Below are 27,364 nucleotides of genomic sequence, written 5' to 3'. Positions count from 1 at the left end.
TTGATAACTGAGGGTTTGTCTACACATGGAATTATTCCAGAATAGCTGTTCTGGAATAACTATTCCTGAATATTATGTATGAACACTCTTATGTCATAATAAACGTAATCCAGTTTACTTATTGAAGCGCAACAATGCATAACTTATTGAGACTTGTGAAACATCAAAAAATGGTTTTCAAAAGTGAAATTGAGTGAGAGGGCATGGGAAGGAAAGGGGTGGGGACGAAAAGAATTAGGACCTCAAATGCCATTCAGATCTGCTGATGGTTCTAGACAGTCTAAGGTGGGGGAGGGACAATTAACAAAATGAACACAATGGATAAGCATCCATAATCTTGACTAAATACTCTTTAGTGATGTGTGTAGGAAACGTCTTTTGAACATAATCCACTTTCTGGAAACACATTTTCCAAAGTAATTCGGTCAAATCAACAAAGGCCCTTTTGAAAAATTGTACCATCTGAAAAATTAAGTGTTTGGACTAAAATTTTAAAATAATGTTTATTTGCATGTAGGGATAGTGGCTGAAATGATTACTTATACAATATCTTCAAGTATGAAACTATTATTATACGAATGACTGTCTCTTTAGGATGGCTCTTTCAAAGTTTTAATTTAGTTAGTGGGAAAACAAATCAATCCAGATTGACAAGAAAACCATTACTTAATGACTTAGTTTTCTGTCTTTTCAACAGCTGAAATAGCCAAAAGAGATAATAAATTATTAAAAATTAGATATTTAAAGCAAAATCATATTAACAATACAATTATGGCTGTCTTAGCCTAAGTAGGTGTAAATATAGCATCTTCCACTGGAAGAATTGATCTTTCAATATTAAACGTCATAGAAGCCAATATTTGAAAGCAATTAGTAGGGCCACTTCAAGATGGGTGGGGGAAGAGACATACTTATAGCCCCTGTTTTAATGCATAGGAATAGATGGATTTGTTGTAGGATAAAATAAAAATTCTGTTCTTTTCCTAACCACCCACTTATTAAAGCAGTCAGTTGGCATCCATGAAACACTAATATCAAGTGCAGATAATCAGTTCCTGCTGCTTGCCATTATACAATTAAAGATAAAACAAAAGGCTTCATATTCATGTTACTTTCTCATTGTTAAAGTAACTACCTTTCTTGCTTCTTATCTTTGTTACTCATTAGAGGAGCTGACAAAGCAGAGGAAACAGTAAGGAAACTATAAGGATGTCTGTTGTCTGCTGAAGTTTTAGTCCTTCAGAACTCATTCCAAGATGAATCCAAGCAGGCATGTTTTTCTTTGTAGGACCTGAAGGAACAAAGCATGAATTTAAATTCCTTTAAATTAAACAGAAAAAGGTATGATTTGCATCTACTTCATTGCTCCAAAGTACTTCCTTTCAGGCTTCAGCTGAACACCCAGCTATGGAGACTCTTTCAAGGGAGTGTTTACAGTTCTGAAAGAGTTGCGAATGGCAGCACTCAGAGAACGTTTAAGAAATGACTGATGAGATTTGATGACACTTGGGAGAGAAAACCTCCAGGTATTCGTATGTAAATCCCAGATATTTGCCAGAATGTTGCTTTTAAGTACTGCCATATTTTCTTTGCAAGTGCATATGGAGTAAGTACATGGAGGTAATGTTCCCCCTAGAGACCCAGAAACTGGTTTTAATGTGAAAGAAAAATGTCAGAGTACTAAAAGCTTTCAGGTTTTTCCTTTGTAAATAAAAGCCTCCAGGGAACTTGAATGGAAAAATTCCTTCTAAAGAGATTACCAAATTTGTTAATTCACTTGATGGTCTTTCCAGGTTAATTGGATTTTGCTAATCAGAATGCCAGCCCCTTGTATTTACCTTGATTCTAACTTCTTAAGGGCTTAACATGGTAAACATTTAATGAAGAGAGATCTTTTCTTTTGTCCCACACAAACACAGATAAATTATAGTTTAGCAGATCTCTGTCTAAATTAAAGGAAATCTGGAAGGAACAATTTTCTGTTACATTATGTACTATATAAAGATTTTCACTGTGTGTGTGTGTGTAATATATATTATAAAAAATGCTATATAACATTTTGTATACATATTTTATATGCATTATAGGTCACAATTTTTTTATATATATAATCTAAAAAGAAGTGTACCCTGTAACTCCCCCTCAATTCAGAGAGATCTGCTAAGTTAAAAAATATTAATCTCTGACCATAAGGGAATTGAGGAATTCTTGAACACCACCTCTCACTCCATTAACTTTCTCTGAGAGGTCTAGTATTTCACCCCACACTCCAGATACTTATCCAGATCTTTAAAAACCAAAAATATTAACATGAACTTAGTGCTATTGAAAGGTGTTGACATACAAAATCTCTTATTTATCCACCGGTCAAGTCCATTGTGGTCAGAGATTGTACAGACTTTCCCATAATATCCTGACAGTGTGCCTCCATACTGGGCTAGAGGGGTCACCTCTAGTGAAGGCAAGTCCCTACACTTATCTTTCTAAAATTTCCCATCATTGCTACCACTGGTGGGTTTCTACTGATGATAGCAACAGTGAGAACTCCAACGTAACCAAGACCCCAGCAACTGTCAATGTGTTAATCACAGTGTCAACTAGATCTGATTTGAGCAGGATTAGATGACAGAATGATTATACTGCCAGTGGGCAGTATACAGTAGGGCCTGGTCTAGGTTGACATAGCTACGGTGCTTGGGGGCATGAAAAATTCACAACACCGAGTCCCATAATTAAACTGACCTAACCTCCCGTGTATACATGGCTAGGTCAATGGAAGAATTCTTCTGTCAACTTCTTATCTACCGCTTAGGGAAGTGGATTACCTACATAAATGGAAAAAGAAAAGGAGTACTTGTGGCACCTTAGGGACTAACAAATTTATTTGAGCATAAGCTTTTGTGAGCTACAGCTCACTTCATTGGATGCATTCAGTGGAAAATATGGTATTTTCGATTGTAGCTCACGAAAGCTTATGCTCAAATAAATTTGTGAGTCTCTAAGGTGCCACAAGTACTCCTTTTCTTTGTGCGAATACAGACTAACACGGCTGTTACTCTGAAACCTGTCATAGATGGAAAAAACCCTTCTGTCACTGTAGTAAGCCCTTATGTTACAGCGTTACAGCTGAGTGCTGTAGCTGTGCCTCTTTAGGACCCGTAATGTAAACATGGCCTAGCACTCCCACGATTGGTGGGAGCGCAGTGGTGTTGGCACTGGTGGGAAATTTTCTGTCAAGAAGGCTAATAATGTAGAGATACCAGTGTAATCTTTGGTCTCTGGATTGAGAGCAAACTCATTCTAATACAGTCCAATGCTCATCCCTATGACTATGAATGTCTAATTAGGCCACTGATAAGTCATTACTTACCCAGGGTGGGACTTGAAATGGTAACAGAGGTAAAAAAAAAAGACTGTACAGCATAGTACCAGTTCCCTGATAAATCCATTCCTCCTGATGCCTAGCCTCAGTGTCTGGACTCACTTTCCTCACCTAGGCTGGACCCCAATGTTAAGTCTGGTCCAGGCAAAGTGTTAAATTTCCCCTTATTCTGTACATCTGGAATCCTCATTTCTTTCATTTTATTCCCAGTATTGGAATTTGTCAGAACTCAAGAGACTCCCTTTCACTGAGTCAGACCTCCTGTCTTGAATGATTCTGAATAATCCTGACACTGCCCAAGTGTTTACTCCCCTCATAGCTGATTACTGAATATATGACAGAGTTGAGCTGTGAATAGTAAAAATATGCAATAGATATGTGACTAACTGACATGAATTGTGCTTTCGAAAGGAATAATGATGCCTCTTACCACAACCATCTTCCTGGTCTTGAGGGAAACAGTGCAGAATCCCATAAATACATTGGCAAAACAAACATCCTTCCTGGGTCCACTCTCCATGGCCAATGACACCGCAGCTACTGCAGGAGGAGAAAAGATTCCATAAACAGGAGTGCTGTGACTGAAAATTGAGTTTCCTCTTTCTCCTTCACTGGGAGATAATCCCTGTTTGTTGCTTACCTGATCCGTTTATCACGTTCACAGTGTCTGCCAGTAAAGTGTTTTGGACATATGCAAAAACTCCCCAGGAAACAGGTCCCTCCATTCTGACAGCAGCTTCTGTTCAGTTTGCTGGCTTGAGTCAAAAGTAGAGAGAGCAGAAAGGAAGAACTACAAGTTATCTGAGGAACCAGACTGTCAAACAGAGAGACTTGCCATGCACAGCTAGGTCACCACTAGGAAGCTGTCTGGTAAAGAATTACCATCTGATGGCTTTTAGGGTCCACTTCTTTGTAGAAAATACTTGTCCACTGGGAAGAACCCACTACAGTTGGTTGAATTTGTTAGTCTTTTCAAATAAAGCAAAGATTGAAATTAATTTCTTCCTAAATTAAGGTTTGATTATCCTCACATTAACAGAGGCTGTGATGCCCACAGCCATATGAGTAGTATGTGTAGTGTGTACCATTGGCAGGGGCAGAGCCAGCCCCACAGCAGTGGTGAGGAGGAACAGCACTGGCTGCCCCACTACTTTTTCAAGTTTGGCCCCACAGCCCTCAGTCATGAGAGGGGAGCACCAGAACCAAAACTGAGAGAGTTGCGACCTGGCACACTGGGTTGCAGCGCTGCCGCTCAGGTTATGACAAAGGGGCCACAGGGCCAAACATGAGTGTCGCTGTGACGTCCATGCACCAGGTCTCGATGTCACTCTCAAGTTTGATCCCACTACTCCCCGTGATGACAGATAGCAGCGGGTGCCAAACCTGAGTAGGCAGTGGGGTGGCAGGCGCTACTCCTCCTCGTCACTGTGGGGCTAGCTCCTGTGTCATGGCAACCCCTTCCATCCTCCGGAGCCTTGCCCCGTCCACAGGACTCACTCATCAACAGCCCCAGGACCTGCTCAGGGAGCTGCGGTGAGTGCCCGTGTCGGGGAGCTGGCTGGGAGAGGTACAGCAGGGAGCCATGGGTGGAAAGTGAACATGAGGGGATTTTACTTAGGGCCCAGTGATGGGTCTTGGTGCGTGACTCTGTTTTGTTTCCTTGTTCTGGATGGGAGTTTTGTTGAAGAAGAAACTTTGGCCTGGAACCCTCAGAGGTACCTTGCATTGTGCCTATCATCTGAAAAAATTCTGGGGGTCCTCTGCACAGACGTAGTCCCTTTTAGAGCCCAGTTTTGCCTGCTTTGTGGGCAGTAGAGGACTTCAGTCTCCAGAGGTGTTAATCTAGTACTTTTCACAAACACTTCACTTGCTTTAAAGTAGAGGAAGTGTTTCAAAACATTTGCATCTGTCGGTAAGATATTTACATGTGAACTATTGAGAATATAAAAGATAGTTTGGATGACAGAGAGAGTATGGACTGTGCCAAATTACAACAGAATGCTAGAGATCTTTCATGGGGGGAAAAAACAACAACAACCAAGTACAGAAGCGTAGATCAGATAGCTCTAATAGGACTGGATTCCAAAATGAAATAACAGCGGTAGGAAGATATTACACAGATTTCAAGATATATACTCTCTGCGCCTTCACACATTTTAGAAGTTCTTCTGAAATATGGTGGGTTAAAACAATGGAGACTAAGTTCTATTTATCTACAGAACAGCTATAGCAGAGGCAACAGCTGTTTAAAAGTACCTCACCCACTAATATGCATGAAGCCTGACCTCTAAAGAGTTCTTTATAGTTTGTTTTCCACTAAAGAGGTGGGGAAGTGTAAGAATAATTACAAGAACATGCTCTCTGAATCATGGCAATAGCTTTCAGCACAGCTCCCTCGATGTTCACATAATGAAGAGCATTTTCATATTTAGATAGACCAGAGGTTTGTTCCTATTCTTCTAGTGTGGGTTTTTTTTTTTTCCCCCCAGTTGTCTTAATAACAATCAAACCAAAACAAGCGTTTCTGGGAAAAACAGAATTCATAAGAAGATTTAATGTGAGTGGCAATGGCTCTCAAATGCCAGAGAAGCACTTATTTCCAAATTCTTCTCACAGATTTGTACACTTCAAGCATGGCCTCATGCAGAGGGGCATATCTATTTTCATGGAGCAGTTCTAACTGTAGAATGTGATATTTATGACTGACTATTGTACATACGTTGTAGCTTGTTCCTGCTAATAAGCTACATCATGTGCAGCATTCTTAAATTATTCATTATTTGTATTAGTGTAATGGCTCAGAGCCCCAGTCACAGACCAGGACCCCATTGTGCTAGGCCTTGTACAAACACAGAACAAGTCAATTAAGAGTTATATCACACAGTTCAGACTTCACTTTTTAACCTGGAAACATGAGATATTGCAAGGCAGATCAGACTACTGATCCACCTAGTGTGGTATCCTCTGTCTGGTCATGAGAATTGCTGATGTTTCAGAGAACAAAGTCTTGCCTGCTTCCGTAGTGCATCTAAGCAGTTTTGCAGTGCTGTACATGAGAGAGATTCCTTCTCAACCCCCATAGTTCATGCCCAGAAGTGTGCAAAACGATTCTTTCTTAGCATGAATACACAATTATAAATTCTAAATCACAGTGTTAGGCAGCCCCTTTAAAACAATTTATCTACAGTGCCTGACTAGACTATATGCTGTGCTACTGAGGCTATGTCTACACTGCACTTATGTCGTTAAAACTTTTGTTGCTCAGGGGTGTGAAAAAACACACACCCCCACACACCCCTGAACGTTTTTTGTTTTAATGTTTTAATGACAAAAAGCACCAGTGTGGACAGTGATTCGTCAGCAGGTTTCTTTAGTTATTGAAAACAAATAGTTAAATTTGGATCATGTACACAGTGAAGCTTGATTTCCCTCTTTCCCCCACCTCGAGAATGCAAATATACGAACTGTGAGCATAGAAAATAATAATTTTTTTAAGAGTAGCAGCCGTGTTAGTCTGTATCCGCAAAAAGAGCAGGAGTCCTTGTGGCACCTTAGAGACTAACAAATTTAGTTGAGCATAAGCTTTCGTGGGCTACAGCCCATTTCATTGCATCCGATGAAGTGGGCTGTAGCCCACGAAAGCTTATGCTCGACTAAATTTGTTAGTCTCTCAGGTGCCACAAGGACTCCTGCTCTTTTTGCGGATATTTTTTTGATCATGTACCAGTAAGTATTTAAGTGGCAACAAAACCCTAATGCCATGCTCCCCCCAAAAGAGATGATTTGAGCCAACTTTCCCTTCATCTGTTTGCAAAGGCAAAAGTGAGAAGGATGTGTATGAGGTATCACCTTTAACCCTTTCCATCAATTACAGCATTAGTGTTGACATGGACTAGCAGCATTTTCTGATTATCCATGGGGCTACATTTTCCAAGTGTCACAGGATATTTTGATGGGATTTTGGGTGGCTAAATGCCATACAACACTTTGACAAGTTACAGATTGAGGTTAGATTTATACAGTGTTGCCAAGTCCGAGTATTAAATCAGAAGTGTCACCCCGAAAACAGCATGAGTGGCATACAAATCAGGAGATTAAAGAAAAAATAAGTTACATTTATTTGCCTTCTCATTTCTAAGCCACTAGAGTTGGCCACATGGTTTATATTTAATTTTTACCTGTGGGTAGCTCTAATTTTTAAAGAAATCTAATCTGCTGTACAATTTTCTCTTTTCAAGACCGCATTTAATCGGATCATAAACTAGACTTTTGAGAGTTTCCCACTCTCTGGGCACTTGGCTGCTATTCATTTATTCTGTGTAACTGCTTAAAAATGGGCTCTAAAAGTTTTAGATGTGGCCATATGCAGCAAGGTCAATCTGCAAAAATACGTATATACACTCCTCGTGTGGAAAAACATGCATTTTCACACACACAGGTGTATCTTGAGTGCATATGGGATGAATGCACAACATAATCAGAGCCCCATGATTCCATGGAATTTACTGTGGAATCCGTATCTTCCTGCAGAATTTAGATTCAGTTTCTATTAAGTACAAAGGATCTTTCATGCAAGTATATATTTCTGTGTACAATGACACAGGTTATTCATACAAACATCACTATGTATGCAAATACAGAGTTTTGTGCATCCAACAGGTGGGCACAGAAGTATAGCCCTTGATTTTTTTAACATAAAGAAGTCAGGTTATTATGCAATGGTGCTTGCGTGAAAGGGTTTCTCCTCGAGAAGCTAGTTCACATTGGACATGAAAAACCTGTTGCCTCCCAATTCAATGAATAACTTACCATCTGTAAGCCCAGTGAAAGGTAAGACTTCAGAGGGGTTCCTCCTTCTCCTCTCAGAATTGAGATTATTTATATCATTAAAGGTGGTTAAGGAAGTGTTTGGATTTTTCTGGTCTGGGTTATCATCACAGTTCTCCCCCTCACAGCCTTTAAATATATATTAAAAAACAACAAAAATTAGGTCAGACTCTCAGTGATGGCTATATTGTAGATTTAGCTTTGACAGCTGCACAGATGATGTTCAAATAAAGTTCTCATGCAAATTTGAGGTGATGGTGCAGATATTATTCCATCGTGGTATGGAAGCTGATCAGTATTTTATTTACCTTTTTTCTGTTTGTTTTTCTGCTTCAGGCCTGATCTAATTCTGATCTGCTCTCAGTGAGAGTTGGGACAGGGAAAAAGTTTTTTGGAATGTTCTGAAATATCCTGCTGAAGCTTAGTAGTATGTATAACAATAGTATCAAGCAGCTCCGAACGAGGGATTCAGGCCTATTGTGCTAGCCACTGTACACACATAGTTAAAAGTTGCCCCCCAAAAACTGTACATAGCCTGAGACATCAGTATTGAGCCAAACTCTGTCCTCAGTTGAGTTTAGAGTGGAACTGGCAACTGATTCAGTGTGCAGTGTTAACAGAAGACTCCAATGCTGCAAACAATCTGGTACATGCTTAATGTTACTCACATGAATAGAAGCACTTAGGATTATTCACATATGCAAGTGTTTGCAGGGTGAGGGTAAAAGCAGTTTTTGGTTTGTATTACAAGTAAAAGTATTCAAAGTGCACAGAAAAACACATTTTTCATTTAAGAAAACCAACAAAAGCAAAATGGGGGTGGGAAGGGGGAGAGAAGGAGTTCTCTTACCATTTCCAAATTGGATTACTTGTAAAGATAGCGCCAAGCTTAAAAGAAACCTAAAACACAAAATGATACATATAAGGGAATGCTGATCTCACTAAAAGGAGTTAAATTACACCATCAAAGGAGCAATAAACCTAGAATTTATTATGCTCAACAGTCCTGGAGTAACACAGGGTTTGAGGAAGGGAAATCAACACCTACATACAGTACTACATTGATGAGTACAAAGGAAAAAGATAGGTATAGAGAAAGATAAAATTGAAGTTAAGGATCTTAAATATAAGATTTTATAAAATGTCGATACACTTCACTAGAATGAATGAACATTGGCATTTTCCAGACTGACTCTTTGTATATAAAGTAGCATTAGCTTACCTAATAAGCAGCATTTTTCCTCAGGTCAGACTGTATTTCTCTCCTTTCCTTAAACCTAAAATCCCTCTGCTGTATTTTTCACACCACAGTCCATACAATGAAGAACTCTTTCTGACAGAAGGGAACACAGAAGGCAGACTAAAGCTACTTCCTTGCACACCTCAGCTCACAGGGTAATGCTTATCCCCCTGAGCTTTAACACTGAGTTGACACTGTATGTATTCCCTGGCTCCCTGCAGCAGGTCACTTACAATTAGCACCTTCCAACTCTCTCCTCCCACCTCCTTGCTTGACCTCTTCTCATTAACTCAGCAATTTGCCAAGAGGCCAGAGGGGTGATGTTATACTGGCCCCATTATGGGGTGGCCCTGGGGCACCATAGTTAAGGTTGAACTGAACTTTCTAATATCCACATGCACACTCGGATTGTCTTGAAAATTTCTGGGGAGCATCAGGATGCAGGATGATAGGGCTAATGGTGCAAATTTGGAGTCTTTTGATCAAGATGTAGAGCCCAGAAAAAAATAAAATGAGTCAGGAACCAGCAAAGGGACCATATTTGGAGTTTTTGTATGTTTGTTTCTGTGTAATATGCTACCTTGTTTGGGACCTTTTAAATACTATATACAATATTTTAATGGTTGGTAACTTATTGTTTAACTGTGAAAAGAAAAGAAGTACTTGTGGCACCTTAGAGACTAACCAATTTATTTGAGCAAATAAATAAATAACTAAATAGGTTAGTCTCTAAGGCGCCACAAGTACTTCTTTTCTTTTTGCGAATACAGACTAACACGGCTGTTACTCTGAAACCTATTTAACTGTGCAGTCCCATAAGGACCTTGACAGATAAGGGAGGGATGCAATAATAATGTATTATTTATTAGATTATAAAATGTGCATATCCCTAAATAAGTGCTTGTCTACATGCAGAGTGTCATGGGTTTAACTTAAGATATGATTTTAAACAGATTTAGTTACACTTGTGCAAAAGGCCATGTAAACACACTTGTTTCTGTTTAAACCATACTTTATTTTGGTGTAGTTTAAGGAACAGGTTTGAATGAAACTGAAATAATTCCACACAGGGATTTGCACTTTAACTAAACCAGTTTGACTAAATGAGTGCAAGTATGTTTGCAGAAGACCCTCCATGCTCTATATTAGTGGAGGCCTGTTGCACTTATTGGGTGTATGCCTATCTCAAAGTGGTTTCCTGTTATTTCAGGTGCAGTATTGCATACCCAAGCATTTATCATTTATGAGTTCAGACCCCAATATTGAGAGATTCGCTTTAAAAAACCATATGATTTTAAACAGTAATAAATTCTGAACTCTTTTTTGCTTTCTCGTTTTTGAGCTTTCAAGGTTCATATTTTCTACTTTTCCCTGCAAAAACAAAGGCTAGAAACGTAATTTGTATTAAATGAAGGCTAAAATTCTCATATTATCCAGGAGCATAGGCTTTAATAAAAATCACAAACATCATGAGGTGTGCAGTAAAATTGCAAGAAGTAGAAAGTCTGCAATGGTGCCTCAGAAATAAACCAAACATTTTGACGTTTTCATTTCAAGTAAGTAAGTTAATATAATGGGGGCCATTGAGTTTCCATTAAAAACAGGAGCCGGTGTGACAGTCTTGTCCAGTTTGTTTTTGCCTTCAGAGTTCACTGGTGAAAGAGTGCCTATGTAAAGGTATAATAAGGAAGGAGAAATTTACAGTACTCACTAATCTCACAAAGCAATTCATTCTTCTTGTAATGATTCCCTCCCTAATTGACCCCCAAAATTGATCCTCTCTCTCACCATGATCCTACTCTCTCACACACATACAAGTAGCCGATAAACAATGATCTTCATCAGCTCTCTGCATTTAAAAAAAAAGAAGTTTACAACCTAAGGGGAGTCAAAGACTTGCAAATTGAAGTAGTATTTGTTTCCATGAACTTTGACTCAGGATAATGATGGTAAACAATAATTAGTACCTGATATTTATAGATCTCAAAGGATGGGCCACTTACTTATGTGAGTGGTTCCATTCATTTCAAGGGGATTACTCATCACAGATAAGGTGAGCAGGCTCCTGCAAAGACTTAAGCACACGCTTAACTTTTCATACAGTGAGGAGTTCAACAGTGTGTAAAGTTAAGCATGTTCATAAGGCCATGTCTACATTACGGGCACTAGTGTCAGGGCATAGCTACTGCACCATAACTTTGCTGCTGTAATGCCATAGTGTACGCATAGGAAGGGGTTTTTCCCTCACTGTAGAAACTCTGTCTGCTCAAGCAATGGTAGCTTTCTTCCATTGAATTAGCTGCATCTACACCAGGGTTTAGGTCATCATAGTTATGGCGCTCAGGGGTTTAGATTTTTCACACCTCTGAGCACCGAAGTTATGTTGGCCAGAACACAGTCTTTGCAGGACTGGGATCTTAGCCACTTCTGGGGTGGAAGTACATACCAAACATGCACCATAGTTCAGAACAGAAAGTGCAGAATAGCAAAGGATTAAAGAAAGTGAAGAACATATCTGAATGTCTAGGGAGACTTTTAGATAGGCAGAATGCAATTATTTGAATGGAAATTCATCCGAGACACTAGGCCTAACATTCCTATCTCTTGTTAAAGTGTTAGAGGAGCTGTAATTACCACAAGCTGTCTTTGGTTTTACTTTTCTTCCTCTGAAAAAGGAAGATTCTGAAAAGCAGGATAACTATGTCAACAAGGGGGTGATTTTTACTGATGTAATTATACCAGTACAAACCTTAATATGGGCACAATTAGACCAGTATTAAGCTATCTTATACTAGAATAGCTTGTTTCCCTTCCTGTACTGAAATAAGATGTACCAGTATAAAACACATTTATACTGAAATAACTCCTTGGTGGTACAACTTTCTAATGCAGAGAAGGTCTGAGGGCTTGTCTATATTTAAAACGCTACAGTGGCACAGCTTCCCCACTGCAGCTGCACTGCTGTAGCGCTCCAGTGTAGACACTACCCATGCTGATAGGAAGGATTCTCCCTTTGGCGTAGGTAATCCACCTTTCTGAAAGGTGGTAGCTAGGCTGACTGAAGAATTCTTCAGTTGACCTAGTGCTGTCTACATGGGGACTTTAGGTTGGTTTAACTACTCAGCTCAGGGGTATGGATTTTCACACCCCTGACTGACATAGTTAAATCGATCTAATTTTCTAGTGTAACCAGGCTTCAGAGTCCCTTTTTTTGTGGTTTAACTTAATGCATTCTAGAAGTAGATTAAACTAAACCACACAAAGGCATATTGGGTGCAGAATAAGAAAGGAATTCTGCAATAGCTTATTCTGGGCTATTTCCCCGTGTAGAAAAGCTCTGAATCTCCTACTCTTGAAGATGCAAAATAATTATATAGTGGCCATCACAAGCCCTCAACAACATATAGCTAATGGAATGGTTAATGTGATGTGGTTGTGGTTAGCTAGTGAATAAACGTTGACTGTTCCAGATGTTTATTACATAGATGAAACTTTTTTTTTGTAAAAAGAAAAAAGAAAAGGAGTACTTGTGGCACCTTAGAGACTAACCAGTTTATTTGAGCATGAGCTTTCGTGAGCTACAGCTCACTTCATCGGATGCATAGCATATTGTGGAAACTGCAGAAGGTATTTTCTCTTCTTTTATTTGTAGCTTAAGTTTGCTAAGATCAGTGTCAGAAGGTTATTCATTTTTGGGCAATTGTTTTCTTACTGATTCCTGTAACTTCAGATCAGACATTGTTTTCAGATATCTACATTTATTATAAAGCTTAATAAAAACAAAATTGAAAAACCTCACTGATGGATTTGTTGGAGATGCTGCTGATGTTAGAATGAAAAATACATCTCCTTGTTTTCTCTTCTGAATTATGTTACATTTGATTTTAAATGCAGCAACGTGGTGAAAACTGACATTTCTGGAGGGGTTCAGTACAATTTAGCAGCTCTTTAAAAGCTAATAGCTCTAAGGTGTGCCTGGGACTAGCAAGACAATTAGCACCAGGAACCCTTGACTTTGCTATTGTTGGGTTCTATTATCATGTTGCCATTTGCTTGGCTGTATGAAACCAGTGTGGTTTCTCAGAGGCATAGATTAAATCTCAAGAGAATTGCCACCAGACTCCTTGTTACATCACAATAGTTAACTCATTCATTATTATTTCAGCTCCATCAGTATGAATTAACAGATTTCCTTAATGCACTTGATTTTTGAAAGAGTTTTACTGCTTAAGAAAGTATTTAATCTTCCCCCTCCTTTTTAGTGTGTATTTATTACCAAGGGCACTATCAGTTCAGTGTATTGCTATGGTATAGCAGCCTAATAGCAATGTAAATGTAAACTCTATTAGCTGCATTAAACTTTGCATGCTGTACCCAGTTATATGCATGAAAGCATAGTGTATAAAGGAAGTTTAAGTGGAACATGTTCTGAATATGTCAAGTGGTGTCTAGAGAATCATAAGACATGCCTACACAACACAAAAAGATCTAGCTATTGAAGAATGATCTTATGACTGAATTTTAGGAAATTTGAGTTCTGTCCTTGGCTCTTATACAGATTTCCACTTTGACATTGGACAAGTTACTTCACTTTTCTGTACCTCAGTTTCCCATCTGTAAAACTGGGATAAAAATGCTTTGGCTTGGCTCCCAGTGGTATTGTGAAGTGTCATTAATGTATGTGAAGTGATGTGCATCGTTAGAGAAACCTATAAATTAACAGTAGCTGGCAAACTAGTTGTATAAATCAGTGGTTCAAAAAACTTTTGTACCGGTGACCCCTTTCACATAGCAAGCATCTGAGTGCGACCCCCCCTTATAAATTAAAAACACTCTATCTATCTATCTATCTATCTATCTATCTATCTATCTATCTATCTATCTATCTATCACCATTATAAATGCTGGAGGCAAAGCGGGGTTTGGGGTGTAGGTTGACAGCTCTCGACCCCCCATGTAGTTCCCTCATGACCCCCTAAGGGGTTCTGACCCTCCACTTTGAGAATCCCTGGTATAGACAAAAAGAAAAGGAGTACGTATGGCACCTTAGAGATGAACAAATTTATTTGAGCATAAGCTTTCGTGAGCTACAGCTCACTTATGCTCCAATAAATTTGTTAGTCTCTAAGGTGCCACACATACTCCTTTTCTTTTTGCGGATACAGACTAACACGGCTGCCACACTGAAACCTGGTATAAACGGTTTCTTATAACCTGGGTTTGCCCCTGGATAAGATGGCTTTGAAAACCATTATCAAGACTATAGGTTCTACCTTTCTGATATACATGTCAGAGGAAAGCTCATGCCTTGTAGTGATAATGAGAGATTTTGCACTCCATAGCTTCATGGACTTTTCACCCTTGGTGAGTATTGCCAAGTGTCAGTCTTCCAGAGATACTTTACAGATCCATCTGCATATCCTGTGTGTGGCAAAACCAAATCATGGCCAACGTAAATCAAGTGAACACATGCAGTATCAGTCATATAAAATATATTCTTTGAGCATGTCCATTGGAGTTCTCCTGGGTTTTCCATGTTAGAACTACACTCTGTAGCCTTGAAGGATCTGCCTACCCTAGGAAAATGAATTGTGTGAATTGTATCATATATTGTGATTCTTTTAGCTAATTGGATGTTCTTTATAGTAAAGTAAATAGGTTCCATAATAAAAGTAACTGCTTTACTTGTTTAAATGATCATTTAAAAAAATTCTAGCTCATTTAAATTGCTTCTTTTATAGAATTAGGTTCTGAAGGAAAGAGACACTCATAAGCTGTTTAGGCCTTTTAAATGTACCTTTCAGAAAAGCTGGTAAACCCCATGCACTTTCTCTGGGAGAGTCCATGTTTACCAACGATTTAAACATCAGTTGATGTTCATGGACAGTGCAAATTCAAGCAAAAATTAATTGAATATTTACTAATCATTGATCAGAACAATAAATATCCTACTCCAGTTCCAATGGAAGGTATACATGTCTTGGTTTTCAAAAGTTGACTGTGCTACAGAGAGGTCATGACAAAAAATAAGATGAGTGAACTTCCTGCTAATGAAATTCAGGAAATTGAGCAGGAAACATTGCCAAAAGACCCCTGGGATAGGGCTTAATTATGCCTCTGCAGAAAAAGAGGGGAGGGGAGAATGGCACATCATCTTACTTACTTGTAGTACAGGGATCGGGTAACTCACTATAAATTGGGACCAAAGCCTGCTGGGAAGAGGGAATGCTACCAGGTGGAGAGGGACAAGGGGTGGCTGAAATTCTATAGGGACCAGGGCTGGGGCAACCCCTTGTTGAGAGAGAACCAGGGAATAAGCACTGGAAAGGCTCAGCTGAAGCCATATGAGAAGGCCTGGAAGAAGACCTGGGGAAGAACAGCAGCATATTGGCAGGGGTTTTCATGGACTAGAGGTAGTGGGTGTCCTCAGATGGTGAGGTGGATGTGCTAAGCTGCACCTTTCACAGTCTCTCTCTCTCTCACTCTCTGGGGCTAGTCAATGCTGTACGCATCACTAGCCCCATTCCACAATATGGGGAGAGAAATTGTACCTGGTCCCTGTGACAGTGTATATTCCCTCCCCACTCTAGCAAACTCTCAATGGGAGTGGCATAATTTAGCCTGTAGCATTAGGAACCTTCTAGTTATTCACCGTTGGGTTCTACTTTACTAATTGCCTTTTAAAGTAAGTGAGTCAATGAATCATAGACACTTTATAAAGCAATTAAAAAGGATTAGAGTGTTCTAAAGAGGCAGATTATGTCAGAACATTATATTATATTAATTTCCTTATTACTGCACCATCATAAGGAGTAGTACATTAATTAATAGATTAAAAGTTGTAGTTTCCTCTTTAATTAAAATTAGTTTCTAAAGGTGAACTGTAAAACTTTTGGGAGGAAGAAAAGGAGGAAGGAAAAGAAGAAATGAAGGCATTATTTAAATTCGTTAACTCTTACATCTATTGCTTATGTCACCGAGTCTTTTTTTTTTTTTTTGTATAAAACTTTACCCACTGAACACAGTTGTTAAAAAGTGAGTTAGTTGACATGATGCTGACCACAACTTTCATGTTCCATATCATGTCAGCTAATTGTAATTAAACCCTAATGGTCTGCGTTGGTTGAAAAATCATGCACAACATCATGTCAGCTAACTTGATTCTTCACAGTCATGTTCAAACAATGTAAAATATTACAGTGTAGGCCCCTCCATCCTAACTGGGTGTATTTTGCATTAGAGAAGTGTACCACAAGTCACTGAAGCAAGTGCCACTTCCTAAGTACTTTCTCCAAAGAGATGCCAGGATGAATGCTCAGCTCTCACTCAGGAAAACAACCTGGATGCATCAGAGGCAGTTGCAGCAAAGCAACAGAGGGAATAAGAGCAGCACCTGTGGGGAGCCAGGGACTGATACCAAATGGTATGCCCCTCCCGGTTATCTCTGGGAAGTCTGCTCCATTCAGTACTTGTGGATGATGTTCACCAGGTTTTGAGACTGGGCCACAGCCAGACTCAATGGGCTGAGTTTTAGTCACATCTTGGGCTGAGAGGAAGGATATATGTCTGAACGGCAAGTCTGATATTCAGTCATTCCAAAGAACAGATCTGAGCCTGCAAACTCACATGAGGAGTCCTACTGAAGCCAATAGAAACCCTTGTGTGAGTGAGAACTGCTCATGTGACTACGGAGTTGCTAGGCAGTGGCTTGTTCCAACACACATTTCCTTTTTTGCCTCTACCTGTTACAGCTTGCTGTGTAAGGACTGCACGGGGCTGGACTGGACTAAGAAGTAATTTGCTATTGGCTAGTCTGGCATGAGTCTTCAAATCAAATCAAACAACATGGAATCTTTGAAAAGAGAGTGACCTGAAACTGACATATGGTTTCACAGAAGTTTTACGTTATCGTCATTGGATATGGCACCGTAGGGCTTTGGCAGGCATCATGGCTCATATGACTGGCAAAGAACTATGGAGACCTTCTGGTTTTAGGTCACTGGGACAGTGACTGAATTGTTGTATCATCTTTGGGTTGGTTTTTTGTGTGTCATTCCTTAGTGGGCAGGTGTCCCCATCGCCAAGCCAGCAGCCCAGATGGCCCAAGGTATTCTTATTGCCAGCCTCAGAATAGAGGCTAAAGACTAAATGGACATGGAAATGAAGGTACTCTTTTGTGCCTATGGGTTGGTCACTCAGGGTTTAAAAATATCAGAAGTGTGGTATGGAAACTTGGAGGGCTGCTGTCCATGCTCTAACTTTTCTATGGAGAAAGAACTTTATTTTTCAGGCCTGTCAAGTCCATGCCTTCAGCAGTACTAAATTTACCTTTTAAAAAGAGACTGATCAAGATTTTCATAGTGATTCTGGGTGATTAATTTGTTGGGGGCTCAACCTGAGATTCCTTAAAAGGTCCTTTACTTACAGAAAGTACTTAGAACCTCAGCGTCCTCTGACTATGAGCACCCTTCTAAAGGTATTTCAAGTTGGCCACCCAAAAATGGAGGCATGCAGAATGACTAGTCACTTCTGAAAATCTTGGCCATTAGTACAAATAAATATTTAAAAGATGTAGAAGCTGGTTAGCTAGCCTGTGATCATTGTGTGACAACCATTTATTTCTTCCCATACCTCGAAATAAGAAACTGGACTGATTATTCAGTAATGCATCTCCTTGACTAACAGGTATACACTCTGGCTGTGACTAAGGTAAATCAGGTGCTTTTGAGTCAGCTGCACTAACTAGCACTGTTTGAAAATTTCACAGCAAAACTTTTCCAATGGAAGATTGGGTTTTCAATTGCATCCCTCTGACCCCCAAGTGTCTCGTTTACTCAAAACTGTTCAATTTTCTTGCCAAAAACTGAAGTTGGGGGCTTGGGGCTTTGATGAGAAGTTGAAATTTTCCACGTAAAAAAAATTTTCCAGTTAGCTCTAGGACTAACCAATGTAGCACAGAAGCAACTCCAGTCCCCTCAGTGAGGCTGATGTGTGCTGACTGCTCCCCTCTGTAAATGTGAGCCTGACCAAATAGAGTAACCTTTAGTCTAGTTTCAGAGTAGCAGCTGTGTTAGTCTGTATTCGCAAAAAGAAAAGGAGTACTTGTGGCACCTTAGAGACTAACAAATTTATTTGAGCATGAGCTTTCGTGAGCTGAGCTGTAGCTCACGAAAGCTTATGAGCTGTAGCTCACGAAAGCTTATGCTCAGATAAATTTGTTAGTCTCTAAGGTGCCACAAGTACTCCTCTTCTTTAGTCTAGTGGTAGCAAATTCAACAGTTCTAAGTAGCTGTGGGAGAACCAATCTGGATAAATAAGAAACTTCACCTCCAGATTTGAGTGCAAAGCCAAATCCTTTGTGAGAGATTCAGGAAAAATTTACACTCTTTTTGTAAATCACTTCTTGGTCTGGCCACACTCTGAGCTTTCTGGTTCCCTGTTGATCCTGACTTGTGATTCTGAATGCTATCCTGGCTGACATTGCAATGGTGGGAGCTGTGTGCTGGCAAAAGTGCTATCTGTAAAATTTTCTAGCGTAGTTCTGGCCCAGATGGACTCAAGTCTGTCTTAACTCATTTGTACTGAGGAGCTGGAGACTTTTATTTACATTCCCTTGAGCTAGAGTTTAATGAAGTTATAAAGAAGGAGATCAAGGTCAGCTTAATTATAAGAATAATTTGTGGTGTCCATAACCTATTTGTAAAGGACGATGGTTTAGTTGGCTGCATAAAACAGCCTCTGCCCAGTGATAACGGCTTCCTGATTTAATCCATTTAACATGAAAATAATTGGGGTGAGTGAACCGGCTTGGAAAAAGATAATAAACAATGAACATTTTCATTCAGTTCCCCAAACAGACGCCTACATTGAGTCTTCTTTACAGATTCAGTTTCGATCAATGTGTGTAAGTCCCCATATATCTTCTAAATGTATAAATCATGGAGGGTTTATTTAGCTGCTTTGCACAGAGCTGTTCCAAGGGGTATGGGGAATTTTGAACCCCAATACAACAAATAATAATGGCAAGAGTACATTCCTTTAACCTTGATTTAGGAACGACATATTTTTCACACAGCTTCAGTAAAAACTTCTGTTTTGTCACAGAGGTCATGGAAGTCACAGATTCTGTGACTTTCTGTGACCTCTGTGACTTTTGGAGCAGCCAGGGTGGCTGACCCCAGCTGCTCAGGTGGCCCCAGGGACAGCCACGCAGGCTGCTGCTGGAGCAGCTCTGCAGCCAGCCTCTCGGGCAGCCCCCAGCAGCGGTCCCTGGCCCCGCAGCCCCAGGCAGCTGGTGACCCCGGCCCTGGGCCAGCACCCCTTCCCCATCCACAGTCCTCTCCACCCCCACCCCCAAGATTTAGTCACAGAGCATCTCTTCCTCTTCTGCCGCCAAGAGTTGTGGGAAGGTGGATGGGTTCGCGGGGCATCCTGGGTCCTGTCCCAATGCCCCATGATGCATTGCTTCGCATCCCAGCAATCCCTGTGCTTCCATCCGCATTTGCCGCCATCTTTCAACAGTTTGTGTACTGCGCGCCCTGCTGCTTCAGTCTGCAGGAATGGATCCCAATATGCTGCTCACTCTGACCAACACGTCACAAGTGGCAGTGGAGTTATTCCTTAAACTACAAAGGCAAGAGGAGTGCGACACTGATCTTACCACGCATAGCAGCTACGACACAGATTGCTTGTGGCATTCACGGAGGTGCTGACCACAGAGGAACGCCGCTTTTGGGCTCGAGAAACAAGCACTGAGTGGTGGGATCACGTTGTCATGCACGTCTGGGATGACGAGCAGTGGCTGCAGAACTTTCAGATGAGGAAAGCCACATTCATGGGACGGTGTAATGAGCTCGCCCCAGCCCTGCTGTACAAGGACACGAGAATGAGAGCTGCCCTGCCGTTGGGGAAGCATTTGGCGATTGCACTGTGGAAGCTGGCTACTCCAGACTGCTACCGATTGGTTACTAAACAGTTCGGAGTGGGAAAGTTGTTGGACTCGTGTTGACGGAAGTGTACAGAGCTATTAATCGCATCCTGCTCCAAAAGACTGTGACTCTGGGCAACATGCACGACATTGGGGATGGCTTTGCACAAATGGGCTTCCCTAACTACGGAGGGGTGATAGATGGCACGCATATTCCAATTCTGGCACCAGACCACCTAGCCACCAAGTACATTAATCAGAAGGGGTATTTCTCAATGGTTCTCCAGGCACTTGTGGATCACCGTGGGTGTTTCACAGGCATTAATGCAGGCTGGTCCGGAAAGGTGCATGACGCACGCATCTTTCGGAACACTGGCCTGTTCAGGAAGCTGCAAGCTGGGACTTTCTTCTTGGACCAGAAGATCACCATAGGGCAGGGGTGGGTAAACTTTTTGGCCTGAAGGCCACATTGGGGTTGCACAACTGTATGGAGGGCCAGGTAGGGAAGGCTGTGCCTCCCCAAACAGCCTAGCCCTGCTCCCTATCCGACCCCTCCCTCTTCCCACCCCCTGACTGCCCCCCTCAGAAATCCCCACCCATCCAACCCCCCTGCTCCTTGTCCCCTGACCGCCCTCTCCCGGGATCCCCCACCCCTATCCACACACCCCCTGCTCCCTGTCACCTGCCTGTCCCGACCCCTATCCAAACCCCCGCCCCCTGATAGGCCCACCGGGACTCCCATGCCTTTCCAACTCTCCCTGTTCCCCATCCCCTGATTGCCCCCCCAGAACCTCTGCCCCACCCAACCACCCCCTGACAGGCCCCCTGGGACTCCCCCACATATTCAACTTCTCCCTGTCCCCTGACCGCCCCCCAGGAGCCCCCAGCCCCAGCCCCCTTACCATGCTGCTCAAAGCAGCATGTCTGGCAGCTGTGCCGCCCGGCCGGAGCCAGACATGCTGCCGCACTGCCCTGCAGAGGCGCGCAGCTCCATCGCCCAGAGCGCTGCCTGCATGGCGGCATGGCTGGGGGGGAGGGGAGACAGCGGAGGAGGGGCTAGATTTGTTTGAACCCAAGACTCGGGTTGTGATCCTGTGTGAACTGAAATTAAGAAAAAGCCTTGTACCACTGATCTCTGAAATCTGAAACTGCAAAGTTTCATAGAGTGAAACCTAAGAGTGGGGCAAAGCCCTGTGTAATAAGAGTCCTGCAAGGCATGGAAAATATCAGGGGATGGGGGAGAGAATCCTTAGTTCACAAGCAGCCAAGCTGTCTGCACACCTAGGTCACAGGCTGCAATGCAGGCCATTGAGAAGAATAGCCGATGCTCACTGTTACACTGCATATAGGACTTTTGTGCTACTGAATCTTAGTATTCCCATACATCTGTAGTTTCCAGCAAAGATGAAGCGGGGAAAGGAGTTTCAGTAGGCCTCTGGCTGGCTGAGTTTCTTTTGAAATGATTACTTGAATGCTGTTGGGATTTCATTGTATTATTGATGATGCATTAAGGTGCCTGGAGCATTGGCTCGACGGCTTCATTTTAAATCTAAATAAGTATTGCGTGGCCCCATTGGTCAAACACATTGCATGCCTGTCCACATAGCTCCTTCTGGTGGTGGAAGCTCAGGCTATCAGCTGAGATCTCATTTGTAATCGTATAGCATGGTGCATGGCCCCACAGCACAGAATCTCCACTGCTATTGCCTGCACAGCTGAGCCTTGGCTTTGAAGTTAATTTGGGGCATTCTGTGGGCATGTAGGCTGCCCCAGGATTTGACTTTCAATGCATACATTGCATATTAATAACCTGCAAACAGTATAAGGATTATACAAGCTGCTTTCTGTTTGCTTTTCTTTGTGAATAGACTACTTGATAATTTCCCACCTCTTCCTTTTAAAAACACCATCTAAAACAGTAGACGCTGCTTATATGTTTTGAAAAAACAGTGTTTAATTTAAGTAAATCAAATCAAATAAAGAGTATATTCTTTCTCCTGTTGGGTTCTGATCCATTCCTTCTAATTACAATAATCTTAAATGACATGACACATCACTTGGACATGAAATGAACTATGAGATAGTGTAGGATTAGAGAGACATCAAAGCCCTGATTGATTTTCAACATTATGCAAAGCCTCTCATTTTCCTTTTGACTCAGCGCGCCATGCAGATTATAGATTGTGTTCAGTAATCATAGCAGAGCTGTTCTTCCCTGGCCATGGCTAAGTCTGTATCAGCATTCCCCTTATAAACCCCTAGTTTCAAAGGGCTTTATAGCTTGTCCATAAAAATTTGTTCTGTGATGGAATTTGGAATTAAGGTCTCATCCCAGGATAAGAAGAATTTTTCTTTACACACTTGATTACTGTTTGCCATTTCTGAGATGCTGTCTGAGTTTTAAAATGGTAGAACTCAGTTCCTTAAAGTGCTCCCCCCTCCTACAATTCAAAAACAGCTTTATTTTCCAAAGTGAATGTTGACAGGTCATTATTAGACTGTTCTGTCAATTTGTGCCTTTCATTTCCTAGGCAGTGAGGGGTTGGAAGGGTCAGAGAAGCAATGCACTCAACTCACAGAGTGAACTTCACCTAACAGTGACTCCTGCCACTCAGCTCTCTTGGACAGAAAAATGATGGGATAAAGCAAAGCCCTGTTTTCAAGCAGGAGGGAGAAGGGGATTAAAGTACACTTCTCAGGAAGGTGTAGGTATTCTTTAGGCAGGCTGCAGACAAGGCCATGCACATTGTTTCCACAAGTAAGTCAGCAAATGGTTAGAAGAGATTTGGTTTGTAAGGAAAACCCTGGGGGTAAACTGGAGGGACTGCAGTAATAAACAGTGGTGGAAAGGATGGTTATGTTTACTCATAAACAAAAAGCAAACTCTATGATAATGACATTTACTTTATATTGAGAAACAGCAAGTCAAGAGAGAACAAAAGTAACATTTGTGTGAGAGCACACTGTGTGTGTCATCTCTGTAGCAGACTGCACAGAACACTGCTGCTCAAAATGGCTGCCAAGCAGCTGCAGACAGCAAACTTCTAGACATGTAGAAGTGCTGTACACAGACAACAAGTCATAACATTCGTAAGCTACACATAGTACAGCTGTCTGCCCTGAGACTTTCCCTTTAGGTGCAATGGGCCTAATTTTGAGCCTACTGAAGTCAATTGGAATCTTTCCATAGACTTGAATGGGCTTCAGATCAGGCCTCATGTGAAGTTGCTGCATCAGTCCGGAAGAATCTTTGGGATTGTCCCAAGTGCTGTTTGCAGGATGTGAGAAGGTTTGATTAAAATAAGGGCTGTGCCATGCTCACTGGTGTGTTGTGTAGCTCTCAGCTGTGGTCTTGCACAGATTATAAAATGCCCCAAAAGAAATGGTACTTAACTTAGGGTGCACAATTATACATTTAGGAGCTCAAATTGGCAGGTAGGCAGCTAAAACAGATGCTTGAGGGGTGATTGGAGTACTCTGGTGCAAAGTGGTTGCCCAAGTTTGAAAATTGGTTCCACAGACTGAAGGTTTTATCCTGCAGACCAAGTTCTGTAAAATGGGGCCCTTAACTTGTATGTGCAACAGGTGGACCAACACAAGAGTGGTGATGCCTTTCAGAGACCACAGGTGTAATAAGTAGGGAAGAATGGGTCAGTTCAAAATAACACTTGTCCTGAATCTTAGTCCTTCAAATGAACCACATCTAAGCCCTGTTAGTTTCAAATACTACCCCTCCTTCCAAAATCTTTGATTGCCCTTCTAAAAATTATCTATCCTGCTTCTTTAAATTCAGTCATCTGGCCTGGGTCTAGTGAGTCTTCTTGTTCTTTACCCCTCTGCCCACATAGTTTTGCTTCTCAGGAATCCCCTTCCCAATCCACCCTGATGATATGTTCACTAGATCCCACAGTCTCTGATGGTTCTGGGCCCTGGATGGTTTTATTTTTCAAATATCAAGCTTCAGGTCTACTCTGGATTATGGGAGAGTGGTGGTTGTTGTATGAACGGAGGCAATGTGATCCAATGGTTAGGACATTGGATTGGGGCTTGGTACTTGGACTGGATAACATAGCTGTGCCACTGAGCTTGGGCAAGTCACTTCACTTCTTTTGCCTCTGTTTTTCCCTCCTGCTTTTTCTGTCTTGCCTATTTAGATTGTAATCTGTACGAAGCAGGGATTGTCTCTTACTAAATGTATGGATAGTGACTAGCACAAAGAGGGTCCTGATCTTGGTTGAGGCCTCTGTGTGCCACTGCAATACAAATAACTCCAATACTTTAACACAGTATAGAATATCTAGTAAGAGTCATGATGATGCGTGACCTGCTTATCTTTGAACTGGGATGGAGCTCAGTCTGTCTTTCTTTTCTTTAGGTAGTGCTGCCACTATTAAAAGAAAAAACCCAAACACTGAGGGCCCTCTGCAGCAGCTGGACATACAGTTCATTAAGGGTATGTCTACACTGGCAAGTTTCTGCACCACAAGTTATACCACTTTCATTAAAACGCTGGAATTAAACTGCTGTTGCGTGTCCACACTGTGCTCCTTGTGATGCTGGAGTGCATCCACATTAGCAGCTCTTGCAACAGCAAAGACAGCAGTGCATTGTGGTAGCTATCCCACTGTGCAACTGGCCTCAGGGTGCTTTGGCAAGGGTTTGCAATGCCTTATGGGGCAGGCACAGCATCACATGATGCAGGTTTCCCAATCCCATTGTTCCATTTGAAAAGCAGTTGGCAATGAAGTGGAGGGGGCAGAAAGAGTGTGTGACCGGGAGTGTATGTGTGTTTGGAGCGGGGGAGAGAGACAGTGTGTTTGGGGGGGCAGAGAGTGTGTCAGCATGCTGTCTTGTAAGTTCACACAGTGGCAGGAAGCAACCAGTTGTAAGGCAGGGGGAGGGGAAAACCCTTCCTGAGCTCTCTGCACCGCACACACCTGCCTCTGTGTTCAACAGCAGGAGCATTCCACATTAGTGGTTTGCTTTGTGTCCCAGAGCAGATCAGCACAGCGCGCAAAGGTTGTCAGAAATGGTGCTTTGAAAGGGGAGGGGCACATGTCTCTAGGGCAGCTGAGTTTGAAACAATGAGCAGAGCAGTCACTTGAGGCATTATGGGACAGCTCCGGAGGCCAATTACAGCACAGAAAGCAATCAAGTGTTTTCAATGGCAATAGAGCGCTGGAGCCTCTGCGCAAATAGCCTTACGACTCTCGTTGAGGTGAGTTTTTTGCAGCGCTGCAACTGAGGAGTTTCTGCGCACAAAGTGGCTTGGCAGTGTGTACATGTCTGCAGTTTGAGTGCAAAAAGCTGCTTTACTGTGCAGAAACTTGCCAGTGTAGACAAGCCCTAAGGAAACTGCACTGTGTCAGGTTTGTGAAAGTTCACCTAGTCCCATTCGGACTCGCTGACAAAATTGACACTACTGTATTAGCAAGAAAGAACTCCGTTCTGATTTCAGTAGGTCATTCAGGTTCAAAGCATTGCATAAAGGAGTACAAAGACAATTCCTGGTTTGTGGAAAACAATGGACTCAGGAACAATGTTAAGGAACTGTCTTTAAACTCTCCCTTAAACACAGTTTTACAGTTGTCAGACCTGATCCACACAATAGAAGGGCCACTAATACAGGTAAAATGGAGTATGTGTCATTCCCATGGTAGCATTGAATATACTTCTCATAAATAGAGCCTGAGAGGGATTGGATTGTTTTAGATGATGGTAAAACTATGCTCCTTCCAATTTTGTCTGTGTTATAAGCTTTTAAAAAGTTGTTCTGAATCGTGCATATGTAATGAAACAGGCATAATACATCTTCTAGGAACACGGTATCCAGGTTAGGAAGAAGAATGGTAAAATAATGAAAGCTAGAAAGGATAAACAAACGTATCATATTTTAATCACAAAAAATAATTAAAATGGATTGGCATAGTTGAAATATCCCATTTTTATACTCATTTGGTTTGAAAAAATCAAATGAAATGAAGTGGTCCTTTGAAGAAGTGTTTTTTAAAAATTCCTAGATCTCACTGTATTGGTTGCACATCCCACACTGCTAAAAGCTCTGCCTTTACTAAGAGCGACTGATAAATAATCCAGAGGGATCTTTGGCTCATTCTGTTAAGCAATAATGATTCTACAGTGCCCACATAGTTTTATCAATAACTAAACCACAACCTTTTCTGTCCTATAGTCTCTAGAGGTAAGGAACATTTTTCAGTGTTTTGGCTTGTCTTAAAGTTTACTCTTCACTTTCTTTTGACTGTTATAATGACCTTCAAGGTGAATTAAAGACTTATACTCCCATCTTTTCAATTTACCCCAAACATTTTCATCTCACATTCTGCTCCTGCTTCTGATTAAGTTTGTTTCTTGACATTGAATTTCAGTTTTATCGTATTTTAGTTTTTGCTGATTGATCTTAAATCGTATGTATTGCTGTGGGAATGTACTGTTTTGTTACTAGTAATTTATAAAGCTACTAGTCAGATTGCCCTGGAAAAAGAGATTGAGTTTGTAATCAAAATGGGTTGCTACCACCTGGATAAATAAAGATGACAACATGACCCAAAGTCCTAAATCTAACACTGTGAAACCTGAGCCCAAAATAATTCATTTAAACACTCAAGATAAATTGCAAAGCTAAACTGAACACTGGGCTAAATCCAGAAATATGTTCTCAGAGCTCCCAGAATCCAGGCTGGGGAGGATGCATTCAGCACAAAGATAAGTTTCAGTTTACTATTTTAAAAATATATATTATTCACTTCTCTTCAAATCTATTGGCACATCCTAATTTGCTCAAGACATCCCACTATGCATCATTCTGTGATATCACTGAAATAAAGTTCTGTGATGTCAGGAGCCTGTAGTATCTTGGGGAAATGCTTTGGAAAGCAGGCACTCTGTTCTCTTTCTTCCTCTTTCCCCCTAATGGATTCTGACAGGTTTGCTCCCCATGATTCATTTAATTGGAAGAGAATATGTATGG

At 41.3% G+C, this 27,364-nt stretch overlaps 1 protein-coding gene across 1 annotated transcript; it reads right to left on the bottom strand.

Annotated features, from left to right (window-relative positions):
• Positions 1 to 838: 838 nt before the first annotated feature.
• On the bottom strand, positions 839 to 9,564 carry LOC141988225 (cryptic protein-like). The gene is made up of 6 exons (XM_074954056.1): positions 9,432 to 9,564; positions 9,060 to 9,109; positions 8,192 to 8,338; positions 4,023 to 4,137; positions 3,813 to 3,922; positions 839 to 1,291 (listed from the first exon to the last, which is right to left on the bottom strand). Exons 1-6 carry the CDS (start codon positions 9,443 to 9,445, stop codon positions 1,164 to 1,166), a joined length of 564 nt encoding a protein of 187 aa, XP_074810157.1. The 5' UTR covers positions 9,446 to 9,564; the 3' UTR covers positions 839 to 1,163.
• Between the last annotated feature and the right edge of the window lie 17,800 nt (positions 9,565 to 27,364).

Source organism: Natator depressus, chromosome 5 (assembly GCF_965152275.1).
Source record: "Natator depressus isolate rNatDep1 chromosome 5, rNatDep2.hap1, whole genome shotgun sequence".
Taxonomy (NCBI): Eukaryota; Metazoa; Chordata; order Testudines; family Cheloniidae; genus Natator; species Natator depressus.
This window is presented reverse-complemented; position numbering and strand designations above follow the sequence as displayed.